Source organism: Sciurus carolinensis, chromosome 18, assembly GCF_902686445.1.
Source record: "Sciurus carolinensis chromosome 18, mSciCar1.2, whole genome shotgun sequence".
NCBI lineage: Eukaryota > Metazoa > Chordata > Mammalia > Rodentia > Sciuridae > Sciurus > Sciurus carolinensis.
The window spans coordinates 24,659,941-24,672,312 of NC_062230.1; the positions used below are offsets into that span (position 1 = coordinate 24,659,941).

The 12,372-nt window shown below is 58.5% G+C and overlaps 1 protein-coding gene across 2 annotated transcripts in view; it reads right to left on the reverse strand.

Moving 5' to 3' along the window:
- Window positions 1–1,560: 1,560 nt before the first annotated feature.
- Scnn1b (sodium channel epithelial 1 subunit beta) overlaps window positions 1,561–12,372 on the reverse strand; it is a 58,790-nt gene continuing 47,978 nt past the window's right edge. For both annotated transcript variants that reach the window (XM_047534175.1, XM_047534176.1), the window contains exons 5-13: window positions 11,790–11,893; window positions 10,131–10,294; window positions 9,740–9,847; window positions 7,452–7,569; window positions 6,348–6,423; window positions 6,200–6,257; window positions 5,529–5,590; window positions 3,838–3,913; window positions 1,561–3,619 (exon numbers count right to left, since the gene is read on the reverse strand). In XM_047534175.1, coding sequence (XP_047390131.1) covers window positions 3,248–3,619; window positions 3,838–3,913; window positions 5,529–5,590; window positions 6,200–6,257; window positions 6,348–6,423; window positions 7,452–7,569; window positions 9,740–9,847; window positions 10,131–10,294; window positions 11,790–11,893 — 1,138 coding nt within the window. In that variant the 3' untranslated portion in view covers window positions 1,561–3,247. The remainder of the gene's footprint in view (window positions 3,620–3,837; window positions 3,914–5,528; window positions 5,591–6,199; window positions 6,258–6,347; window positions 6,424–7,451; window positions 7,570–9,739; window positions 9,848–10,130; window positions 10,295–11,789; window positions 11,894–12,372) is intronic.

The window sequence follows — 12,372 nt, forward strand, 5'->3', positions numbered from 1 at the left end:
CACCGCAGCCGTGGAGGGCAGACGTGTTATCTCTGGTTTGGAGAGGTTTGGGGACTTCCTGGGGCCACTGAGCCACCACGTGACAGAGCTGGAGCTCAGACTGAGCCTGGTGACGATGGCATCTGCACTTCTGACATGCCAGGCAGGCTTCCTGGTGTGCAGTGAGGGAGACCCTCTGCAGACCCCTGATCCTGGCAGGTCAGCATGCACGTGCTGACCCTGAAGAGTGGCACCCTGTGCCTCACCAGGCTTCCGGGCCCAGCTGGGCCTGGGCTTGCATCCTTGGAACCAGTCTGACTGGCCCCAACACAGCGACAGCTGGGAACCCACACTAAGAACAATATTTGGGTTGCTCAGTGGCGCATCACAGACCCGCTGGCCGGAGGCAGGCCTGGCTCCTTCTTTGAAAAACGAGCGCCAGAAACCTGGAATGTGACTTGTGCTGCTGGGAGATGGGAACACCACGGCGACCTTCGTGCTGCTCTGGGAGAACCACTAGAGAGACATTTGGAGTGGTCAGGCCTGGGCCGGACATCAGCTCAATCACCTCCCAGCTGTGTGACCTCAAGAAAGGCATTTCACCTCTCTGTGCCGTTTTTCCTAATCTGAAAACCAAGGATCATAATGGTGCCCAACTCAGGATTCTTTGCAAAGCCATTGAGATACGATGGAGCCTAGAAAGTTTATGTTCGATGCTCATTTCTTAGTCGTCCAGCATCTGCAACCTCGCTTCCCTTTTGGATTAGAAGGGAGTTACAGAATGCCATTTTCTGAGTGATTGGGCACTGTCAGCCTGAGTTCTCAGCCCTAAGACCCAGGGGGAGGGATGCCAGGCTGCTTGACGGAGCCGCCATTAGAGATGGGCCCTCCCGTGGCCTGGCCCTCACTCTTCCCCCAGGAGCAAGATGGTGAGGCGATGCCCACCATCAGCCTGGTCCCCATCTCACACGCCCACAGGCCTCTCCAAAATGTCTGAACAGAACCTCCTAGGGGTCTCTCAAGATCGCCCTCCATAGATCCACCCAGGGATGGCCCGTCGGCACCTCCCTTCCCGTCACCTCCCATCGCAGGGTGAGTGTGTGGCCCAGGGAGATCCGAACGAGCTTCATCCTTTGAGCTTTCCCGGGGATGCTAAGGAGAGCTCTCTCTCCACCGGTGCCGAGTTCATGGGCACGGAGCTGATCTAGGGATGTTCTGGAGGAGCAGAGCACTCAGAGACCTAGTTCAGAGGGACATCGCGGCAGAAGCACCAGCTCTAGGGGATGCCCTGCCTGCAGCCACGCTGGCCGTTCCTACTAATTCCCTTAGCTAACTAATTCCCTTCATAGCTTCAGCCAGTTCAAATGGACTTGTGACCAAAGAGCTGCAAAAGGAGTAGATAATGATCAGCGCGCTGCCTGTCCACAGCGTCAACGTGATGCAATAAATGTGAGAACTCAGAGCTCCCATCAGGAAATGATGCTGTATGACCCCTGGCAGAAGGCAGTCAGGCTGGGACCTCGGCTCAGCCACCGTCTTAGTCCGCTTTCTGTTGTTATAACTGAACACCACAGGCTGTATAATTTATAAAGAAAGAAGGTTTATTTAGGTGAAGGTTCTGGAGGCCAGGAAGTTCAAGACTGAGGGGGCCGCATCTGGTGAGCACCTTCCTGTTGCACCATGACATGTCAGAGGCGTCACATGCTGAAACACAGCAGGCGTGCTAACTCAGGTCTCTTCCTCTTCTTACAAAGACACTAATGCCATCATGGGGGCCTCTACCCTGATGACTTCAACCCCAATTCCATCGGTGCCACCTCCAAGAGCCACCGACATATGAGCCAGGCTCTGAAGCCAGCCAGAGTGTCTTCACAACTTGAACCTGGTGGGTGGCAGTGGGGGCTGCAGCGTCCAGCTGTCTAGACCTGTCGGGCCCGGTTCTTTGGGAATTGCTCCCTGCTCTCTTTCTGGGGAGCCATTAGGTTTGTCAGACTTAGCAATTTAAAAATCCAGGATGCTCATTTAAATTTAAGAAACGCAACCAGTGGTTTATTAGTATAATGGGTCCCCAATATTGCATGGATATACTTACACCTAAAATCATTTTTATATCTATCTGAAGTTCACATTTAACTGAGCAGCTTGAATTTTATCTGGCAACACTAGGAGCCAGCACCCCGCCCAACCCTTGAACCTTGGGATCCTGGGGGCCACAGGCTTCAGGTCTGGGCGAAGGAATTCAGATCTGACCAATCAGAGTGGCCTACAGCTGGACCACTGATTGGTTCAGAAGCAGGCATGTGACCCAGTCAGGGACCAATGAGTGTCAGCAGGGAGCAGAGGGAGACCAATGGTTTGAGCTGACGGAGACTGTCTTTCTTAAGCCATTGTGTGCCATTGTCCTCATGTGAGATGCTATAGAAATGTAAGCATAATATGTAATGTATGATGCCAAGATAATCATGATATTTTAAGAATAGACATGAGCTCACGATCATGATTTCTAACCCGCCCTTGTCCATTTCACTGAAACTTCCACGGAATTGAAAACTTGAGACTCGATGGGTCAAGTCAGCTTGAGTTGCTCTCCGTCCTCGCAACCCAAAGAGTCGGGTGACACTGAAGAAGCCGTTCCTCTGCCTCAGGAACCACTGGGAGGAACTAACAATCACAAGAGGGACGCCCTTGCCTGCTCAGGAGACCCTGGCCCTTCGGCCATCGTGATGCCTTCCTGCCCCAGGCACGTGAGGCGCTCCGCCCGTCATACGCAGAGAAAGCTGGATGCAGGGTTTTCTACTTTTATTTCCTAGAACGACTCGTGTGCCACCTGCAGGCCCCGCTCCTGGGGCTGTCTGTTCCCCACCCGCTGCCCTCGCTCAGCCTGTTCACGAGGTTCAGCCAGTGCTGTGGGGAGAAGGCCACCGTGCAGCATGGCCTCCGTGCAGCATGGCCACCCGCCTGTCCACCCCTGGGGCAGACAGTGACTGGAACTGGGGAGAAAGTGGCCTGACACCAGAGAGGGGTGTCTAGAGCCTGGCTGGGCACGTCCCCGGCCCAGGGGCAGGTCAAGTGGGCACAGGGAAGGCAGGGACCAGGTGAGACCCGCGAGCCTTCGGCCTGGGGCTGGCAGTGGCTGCGAACCTCTCTCCAGGGGGCCTGGGCCCTGGTTTAGACACCGAGGTCCTGGCTGTCTGGAGAGGGCACCGTATAACAAGGCACTGAACCATGGTCTCGGCCTCTCAGCTTCATGTTCACGAGCTGCCCGGGTCTAGACGGCATCCCCCTCGCTGTCAGACTCCACGGTGTCCAGCGGCTGCAGGCGCAGGGAGTCGTAGTTGGGGGGCGGGGTGCCGGGGATGGGCGGAGTCTGCTCGTGGGGGTGGTCCTCAGTGCCCGTAGCCGCCTCGGGTTGGAAGCCAAAGTTGGCGTGGGCCTCCACCAGCTCGGCCACCGTGGGCGGGGGGCTGTCGTAGGGAGCCTGGGCTCGCCTCTGCCGCAGGCCCCTGAAGAAGGCCACCAGCTTGATGATGGTGATCCACACGAAGTCGATGATGATCTCGCCAAACTCGATGAGGCACAGCACCGAGCCGCCCATCCAGAAACCAAACTGGCCGCCCAGGTTGGAGAGCAGCCAGACGATCTGTGGGGAGTGGGGCTGAGTGCCTGGCCGGGGAGGATGGCCCGCTCTCCCCCAGGCCAGCTCAGGGCTCCTGTGTGGGCGGGGGTGGGGAGGGAGGGGCGCGGGTGACCATCTCAGCCCAGGGAAACAGTGCAGCTTGCTGCGGGACCTTCCTGCTCTCCATCCTCCGGGCGCAGGGGTGAGCGGGACAGGGCGGGGTGTCAGCCTCCCCAACTCACGTTGTTGGCTGCTGATTCCTCGATGGTGCGGTAATTGAATTCTTGGAAGTAGATATTGAGCTTGACGATGCCGTTCCTGTAGAGAGAGCAGGAAGGGCTGGGACGGTGGTGCCACACACACACACACACACACACACACACACAACACACACATGCACACACAACACACACAACACACACACAACACACACACACACACATGCACACACAACACACACACACATGCACACAAAACACACAACACACACATACAATACACACGCACACACACAACACACACACAACGCACACACACGCACACACACAACACACACAACACACACGCACACACACAACACACAACACACACACGCACACACAACACACACAACATACACATGCACACAAAACAACACACACACGCACACACCACACACGCACACACACAACACACACACAACACACATGCACACACACAACACACACACACACAACACACACATGCACACAAAACACAACACACACATGCACACAACATGCACACACAACACACAACACACACGCACAGGAAGGGAAGCCAAGGGGCCACTGGCCCTCCTCTGGCCTGACTTGCTCACACTGCCAGGGCTGGTGAAGTCCAAACCAGAACCAAACGTGTTACCCTTGCCAGCCTTTCTGGGCCTCAGGGCCACAAAGGGTATCTCTGTCCAGCACCAACCTGTGGACCCCCTTTTCCAGCCCCTTTTCAGCCATATTCCTAAGGACACTGGCCTGAGACAGCCCCAAATATCAGCTCTGAGCTCTCTTTTTCCCAGGTCTAGGGTGACCAGCCCACAGTCAGGGACCCTGCAGAGAGAGCTAAAGAGTTTTGCAGTGATCAGGGCACCTGGGGCAGAGAAGGGTGGCTAAAAGGGGGTCCCCTTGTACACAGGGGTCCTCAGAAGGGCTGTGCTGCCTCATGCCTCAGGCTTTTGCTCAAGTTTTGTCTTCTTTGCTTCTTATTTGAACGGTCCCCACTTCTCATCCAGTTTTTGCACAGACCTCCCTTATCTCTCAGGCCCCAAGCCTCCCTCCCTCCTATTCCCGAAGGGGTGGGGGGCTTGTATAGACCCTCATCGCTGTAAGCTCTTTTTGCCTCTGTCTGTCTCTAGGCTTGAGCATCCTGGGGGTATGGACCTTGAGTCTTCCTTGTGCTGAACATAACATATGTTTATGTTGAGCAGGTGGAGAGAGAGAAGGGTGGAAGAATGGAAGGATGGATGATGGAGGATGGGTGGATGAATGGGTGGAAGAATGGAAGGATGGGTGGATGAATGGGTGGAAGAATGGAAGGATGGGTGATGGAGGATGGGTGGATGAATGGGTGGAAGAATGGAAGGATGGGTGATGGAGGGATGGGTAGATGGGTGGGTGGAAGAATGGAAGGAAGGATGGGTGAGGGAGGGATGGGCGGATGGGTGGTTGCGAGAGTGAGAGGATGGGTGATGGAGGATGCGCAGATGGACGCATGACAGATGGAAGAATGTGCTCCTCCTCTGGGGGCTGGTAGGGCCTGAGTCCTCCTGGCTGCCTTTCCCCGCTCTGGCTTTCAGGGCTCCCTTCACCAGGCTTGCTCCTGCATCTGACCAGTAGGAGATGCTGTCTGGGTCGTTGCCAGATGTCCAAACCCCATCCCAAGGCTTTGGTCCTCCCATCTGCCTTCCCCAGCTCACCTGTTCACAGTGATGGTGGGGCTCTGGTCCCGCTCCTGAGACAGGACATGGAGAATCCAGTCCTGGAACCAAGAAGGAAACTAAAGTAATGGCGCCCACACATGCCCTCCCATCCTGGTCCATGCTACCAGTGGGGAAAAGGAACACAGCCCTGCGCCTTCCTGAAGCCCCCAGGGAGCCACAGGTTGGGATGGGGAGCGGGAGGAAGGTCTCGGTGGAGGCTGTGGCCGCCGTTGGTGGGAGGGGAGCTCAGGTCTCCAGCCTCTTCTGGACAGGCCCAGCCCTCTGGTCCCATGTCTGTTCCCACCTCTTGAACTTGTTGTCCCCTCTGTCTGGACTCCTCCCTGGCTCTGCCCACAGCTGGCTTAGCCTCTGGGTTTCAGCTCAAATGTCACCTTTGAAGAGAGGCGTCCCTGACCCCTCTGTGTACAGTGGTCCCCCCGTGGCCCTCTCCTGTTCAGCACTGAGCGTGAACGTGGTCTTATTTCTGCGTGTGTGCACGGCCCCCGTTAGACGGCGAGCTCCGTGAGCAAGGACCCGAGGCCTGTCATCCATGCAGGGCCCGCCCCGTGCCTGGGGATGTTGGTGAAGAGAAGGGAGGGAGGAAGGGAGGGTGTGGAGCCTGTGCTCAGCCCAAGACGGGGACCAGGAGCCTCCCACTCCCACCTCACCTCAGAGGCCTCGGAGGGCCAGTCAGCCATGGAGATAGTCATCTTGTACTGGGTATCACTGGAAGAGAGAGGCCGGCCCTTGCTGTCCTGCCAGCTTGGCCCCTCCATGCCCCGCCCTGGCAGTGCCCATGTCCCACGCCACACTTACTTGCAGGACTCCTTGCACATGCTGATGCACGTCTCTCTCAGCGCCACGCTCATCCGCAGGTCCAGGTAGCAGTGGGCTGGCGGGAGAGGGATGGTCAGGAGGGGCGGGGGTGGTTAGATGGGGACAGGGTGTCTCCGCCCAAGCTCCCGTCATGGAGAATCATTGCTCCCCCCGCTCCAGGCATTTTGCCCCTGCCTGGCCCTGGGACGCTCCCCTCAGGTGTCCTAACCCAGCTCGGCATCCTTGTGCCCTCTCCGACTCTGCCTAGTGGATGGGGTTATAGCGTCATCCAAGTACAAGGGGAGAAGTGTCCAGAAGGAAAACTTTGTTCCCTCATTGTCTGCATCGTGTGGGTTTCAAGAGGTGACGGGACCCCCCAACTGCTGGCAGCACCCATGCTGTTGGCATTCCGGGCCACCAGGGCTCTGAGGCCTGGGCTCCAACTCCCTGTGAGCCCAACAGGGGCTCCTCGTCCTGTGACTCCAGGCTGCAAGCCCTTGGAGGCCATCACAATGGTGACTTCATCACTTTCTCCTCAGCCCAGCACACCAACGAGAGACCCAGCGATTCCACGCGGACACAGACACGCCTGCCAAGCATGCACATACGGCCTTGTGCACGCGTGTGCATATGCGCGCACACAGGCACACCCAAGCCAGGGTGCATGGATGCAGGCACTGGAAGCAACCTGTGCATGTGCACAGCAGTCAGACAGGTCTTGTAGTCTCCAAGTGCTCTTGCACACCCGGGAGCAGACAGACACACCCTTCACACGTGCATTGGAAAACACAACCGCACGTACACACTGCACTCGCTCCCAGGCCCCATTCCCAGGCTCACGCAGCAGCCGGCATGTGCTGGGCACACAGACGCGTGCCCTCGCTCCCGCTCCTACGTGCTTCAAGCATGCACTCTGCAGAGGCAGGAGAGAAGGCTGAGCTCCTGCAGACAGACCTGGGAGCGGGTGGCAGGAGCGAGTGTGGACAGAGGAGCGGTCACCCTGGGCACACCCCGGGGTCCTGCTCAGGGTCCGGAGCTCTCCCCTCTCCTCTGTGGTGAAATTCTTGGTGGGCAGTGGCCCGGCTGGCATGAGCCTCCACTCACCCCAGTCTGGGAAGTCCTGGTTGTTGCAGTATCTCTCCCCGGGGGGCAGCGGGTACAGGTAGTGGCCACAGCTACAGTTATGGATCATGTGGTCTTGGAAGCAGGAGTGAAGACAGGCCTGGAGGTTGAGGAGAGAACACAGACCTGCTGGTGATGTCCCCACTCCAGTGGCAGGAGTAGGAGCCTGGAGATTCTAACACTCAGGTCGAGGAGGCTGGGGGCCAGGAGCCGTGCCATTTTGATGAAGAAGCAGGCCTGAGATGACCCAGCTGCAGTCAGGGTGTGGCTGTCCTTCCTCCATGGGCCTCATAGCAGGTCCCTGAACCCCACAGGGAGACCCAGGCTAGACCCCAGCAGCCCAGGTCTCCCCCTAGATGGCGTCCCATAGGCGACATGGCAGAAGTGACCTGTCCCAAATAATAAAGTTCACACCTAGAGAGCTCTTCTCCTTAGGTGCCAGTGCCCTTCCAAGCTCGCTGCGTGCAGGGACCCTGAAGGGCATCGGAGGAAGACAGACAAGCTGGCCCAGCACCTTCCTCCAGGGGGACAGCCAGGGAGAGCAGGAGGACCTCAGAAGAGGAAGTGACTGGGCAGCTGCTCTGCAGAATGTCCCCTGGTGGGGAGTGAAGAAGAGGGCACACGGGCACACCCTGCCCCGGGGCCGGGTGTGATGAGTCTCCACTCACTGGACCTCAACATACTGGGTTTTCAGGTCGTTCTGACCTGGTTTCAGTCCACTCAGGGACCAACTATGTGTCCTGGGGCAAGTTATTAACCTCCAACCCTCAGTTTACTCATGGGGTCGGAGGATTCAGCGCTGCATCAGGCCCTCGGTCAGCAGCTACTACTCCTGCTTCCTCCCCTGTCCGCTGTCCTGACTCCTGACGCCCGTGGATTCCTGGCTCCAACCCTTGCCTACCCCCTCCTCTGCCCCGCCCCCTGCCCCGCCCTCCTCCAGCTCCTCTGCCCCGCCCCTCCTCTGTGCCCCCCTCTCCAGCTCCTCTGCCCCGCCCCTCTGCCCCGCCCCTCCTCTGCCCCGCCCCCTACAGCTCCTCTGCCCCGTCCCTCCTCTGTGCCCCCCTCTCCAGCACCTCCAGGTCACGATGGCCTGATTTCTCCCTAAGGAGTTGGTGGGGTCCCTGCAGGCAGGAGGTGGGACTGACAGGCAGATTCAGTGGCATGGCAAGGAGGAACCAGAGCAGGGCCCAGGGGAGGCCACGGGTCAGGTTAGGAGCCTGACTCCGGCGAGTGTCTTGGAGGAGCTGGTTTTCCAGGAATGAGGCCTCCAGGGCTGGGGCCTCCTTCTCCATGTTTCCCATCTCCCCTTGCTTCCTGCCCGTCTGTCCAGCCCTTCAGAGACTCCGAAGATTCCCGGAGCTGTCGACAGCAGACCCAAGGAGGCCTCGCCAGCCAGCCCGAGTATGGGGTGGGGCAGCTGGACAAATGGGCAGGTGGCGGGGGTCAACTTCCCAAGGCAAAAGGGAACACCCTAAACATGGGGCTCCCAGACTGGGAGGCAGGACCCGCTGCGCCATGTTGGACTCCGTTTCTCTCTCTACCATCACAGGCAGGATTGGGAGAGAAAGTCGGGCAAGTGATCACTTGGGGGACATTTTGGAAGATTTCAGTCTGCCCTTTCCAGTGGGACTGGGGCTCCCGGGGACAGACAATCTGGGCTGACTTTGGAGACCACATCAGGAGGGAAACCTCCAGCTGCAGCAAGGGAGGCTGAGGGCCGATATACGGAGGGACATCCCAGGTAAACGGATGAGGCATTCAGATTTGGGGTCTGGGAATCGAAATGTCCTCCTTCCTAAAATAAGGATCATAGTTTTTACGTCCTAAGGTGGTCGTGAGGATGAGATGATGTAAAATACCTGGAACAGTGCCTGCCTCCTGAGTGGTAAGCCTGCTCTCATTAGCATATCATTAAATGCTGCTATAATTACTGTATTTTTGCCTGGGGAGATTTGAAGGGATCAAATGATGATATAAGGCATGCAACTCACACAATAAGAGCTCGGTGATGTTCACTGTTGTTGTTTTCCCCCTTGGGAGACCCCAGAGCAAGATCCTTTCTAATCTTGGGTTCCCAAGGGCACATCTGCCGCAGTGGGAAGGGAGGTAGCCAGCCCTGGGCCCTGGTGAGAACGGGGGACTATGCCTGTGGCTACCTACAAAAATCCAGCCGAGCCAGCCTTGCGGGGCCAGCTTGCAGAAATCTGAGGCCTCGGGCCGGGAGACGTGGGCAGGGGCCCCAGCCTCGGAGGCCTGCGCAAGCTTCCCACCTGGATGGAGTAGGTCGTGTTGTAGGTGCTGTAGAGGTTTTGGACGGCGACGTCGGAGCCGTTCACGGTGCACGGACTGTAGGGCTCGCCCATGCGCTGCAGCTTGTCCTGTGGCAAGAGAGGTTGCTCAAGAGGACCCGGATCACCCCTAGAGAGCGGGATTCTGAAAGGGGGAGGGGAGCTGCAGGACGCAGCAGGCGCCAGAGGGGGCGCCAGAGGGCTCGGCCTCGGCCAGAGGGGGCGCCGCAGGGGTATCCCCCAAGTCCAGGGGACGGGGAGGAGGACCAGGGCTGGGGCGCCCGGATCCCCTCCTCCCAGGCCAGACTGGCCCTGAGCAGCTGGGCTTCCACCCTCAGCCCTGCTCGGGCTGCCCCCTGCGCTCCAGCCATACCACCAGCACGCCGATGGAGGTCTCTGTCCCTGTCATGGCATAGATGCCCTCCTCTCTGATAAAGGGGTAGGTCCTCTGCTCGTGGAGCATCAGCCGGGCCCCGGCGGTGGATGCGAGGAAGGGCACGTAGTCCTCCTGGCCTATGTCCAGCACCAGCTTCAGACCTGTGGGGAAGGAGGGCGGAGCGCTGCCTGCCTGGCTCCCCGAGGCTGCGGGGAAGCCCTGTCCCAGGCCCCCGTCCCAGCCCCCTCCAGCAAGGGGTGCCCCAGCCGCGAGGAAGCCGGCTGCCGCTCCTGAAAACCCAGACCCGAGTCCCCCGATCTTCTCCTTGGGCTGTTCCTGGCCTCTGTCCCCATAATCTTTCCTGCACAACAGGTAGATCTTGGGGGCGCAGTAGACCCCCCCCCCCGTGCCCTCCCACGCATGTCCTCATTGTCCCCGTTCAGTGCCTCTGACTTCCCCTACGCTTTTGCCTAGCTCTGGAACTTTCCTTCCCAGTTACCTGCCTCTCTAGGGTGATTGGGTCTTCCTTCCCTCCAGAAGGGACCAGACCCCACATTCCGTGCCCCTTAGTCCTGGGCTGGGTGGGCACTAGAGCGAGTCCCAGGGCCAGCGTTTGCTGAGCACTGGCTACGGCAGAGTCCAGCGGAAGTGCTTTAGAGCACCCATGCTGTTGGATGCTCACGGCAGTCACGTGGGAGGGCACTGTCCTTAGTCCCATTTAGAAGAGCAAACAAGGCACAGAGAGGTGAAGGGGCCTCTCCGAGATCACTCAGCAAGGAGGTGGAGTTGGGGTCCTAGCCCAGGCGCTGGCTTGTGGTGATGCTGTGCCCCATGAAGCAAGTGGCCTCTGTATGACAGTGTTGTTAGATATGAGGGCTGGGCAAAGGTGGCCTGCCCACCGTCCCCCTCTTGGCTAGCAGCCCTAATGGTCACTGAATGATGAGCTACCTCTTGGTGGCCGGGGAGGACACAGTCTGAGGGTGGGAGAACGATTGGCTTCTATCTGTGTCCAACTCACAAGCCTGAAAGCCACAGCCGGCCAGCGCCCACCAGCCTTGCCCCGGGGGACAGGCCACTGCGTTGGCCCCAGGGAAAAGGCACCTTTTATCAGCCATTCCCTCCTCGCCTCCCTTCAGTCCTTCACCCTCCTGTCTGGGATTCTCTTCAAGAAGTGTGTGGCAGAGACCACGTCAGTGCCCTGGCCTCACGGGGCCATCTCGGGAGAGCTGTCCAAAGCCTGCTCGGAATGCCCAGGGCCCGCCCAGCGCTTTCTGCTTCACCTGCATGGTGACATAGGGACTCACAGGTGTCCACGCTCTGCGGTGCCAGCCTGGGCTATTCTCTCAAGGGGGAAACTGAGGCTTTGGGAAGTCAGGTCTTGAGCTCAGGATCCCCAGGGGGTAGGGGTGGAGCTGGGATTCTGCTGGGGCCCAGGAGCTTCCCCAGCCTCACCTTGCTGGTCAGCAAAATGGGAACAGCAGCCTCTCCCCCAGGGGGGCAAGCGATGGAGAGAGCGCTGGGCTGCCTCCCCTGGCAGCAGCAGGGGCTCCATAATGGCCACTCTCCTCTGTGCTAGCCTCTGTCTCATCCTTTCGGCCCTGCGTGGTAGAGGGCTATGGCCTCCTGGATCTGGCTCCTGCATGAACCAGGACTCACCAAATTCTGTCCCAGGGTTGGCGGAAGGGAGCGCCTTCTCCGTCATGCCCCAGTTGAAGATGAAACAGTTGCCGTAGTAGGGGTGGAAGATGGATGTGAAGTTCCTGAAAGAATCGCCATGGCTGGGGGTGGGGCACGGCCACCCCAGCCCGCAGAAGGGACCAGACGGTGGCTGCCTTCCCTGCCTGCCTTGCTCAGAGGCTCGGGAAGGGGGAGCCGAGCAGCAGGTCATTCTGTCCACCCCCCTGAAGAAACCAGAGAGGAGATTCCCAGGATCCCTTGGGAAGGAGAGAGGCACTGGGGCTCAGGCTGTCTGGCTTAGCCACGTGTCATGAGGAAGAGCTTTCTTAGATGTTTGCATCTGGTCTCACATACACCTCCCAAAGGACGGGGCCACATCCTAACCCGGGAACCTCTGAATGAGACCTTATTTGGAGAAAGGGTTTTTGCAGATATAACCAAAGATCTTGAGATGACATCATCTGAGGTCACAAATGACATGTGACCTTACAGGGGACCAAAGAGGGGAATCTCGTGATTCCGAGAAGCCCATGTGAAGACTGAGGAGGAGTTATGTGGACAC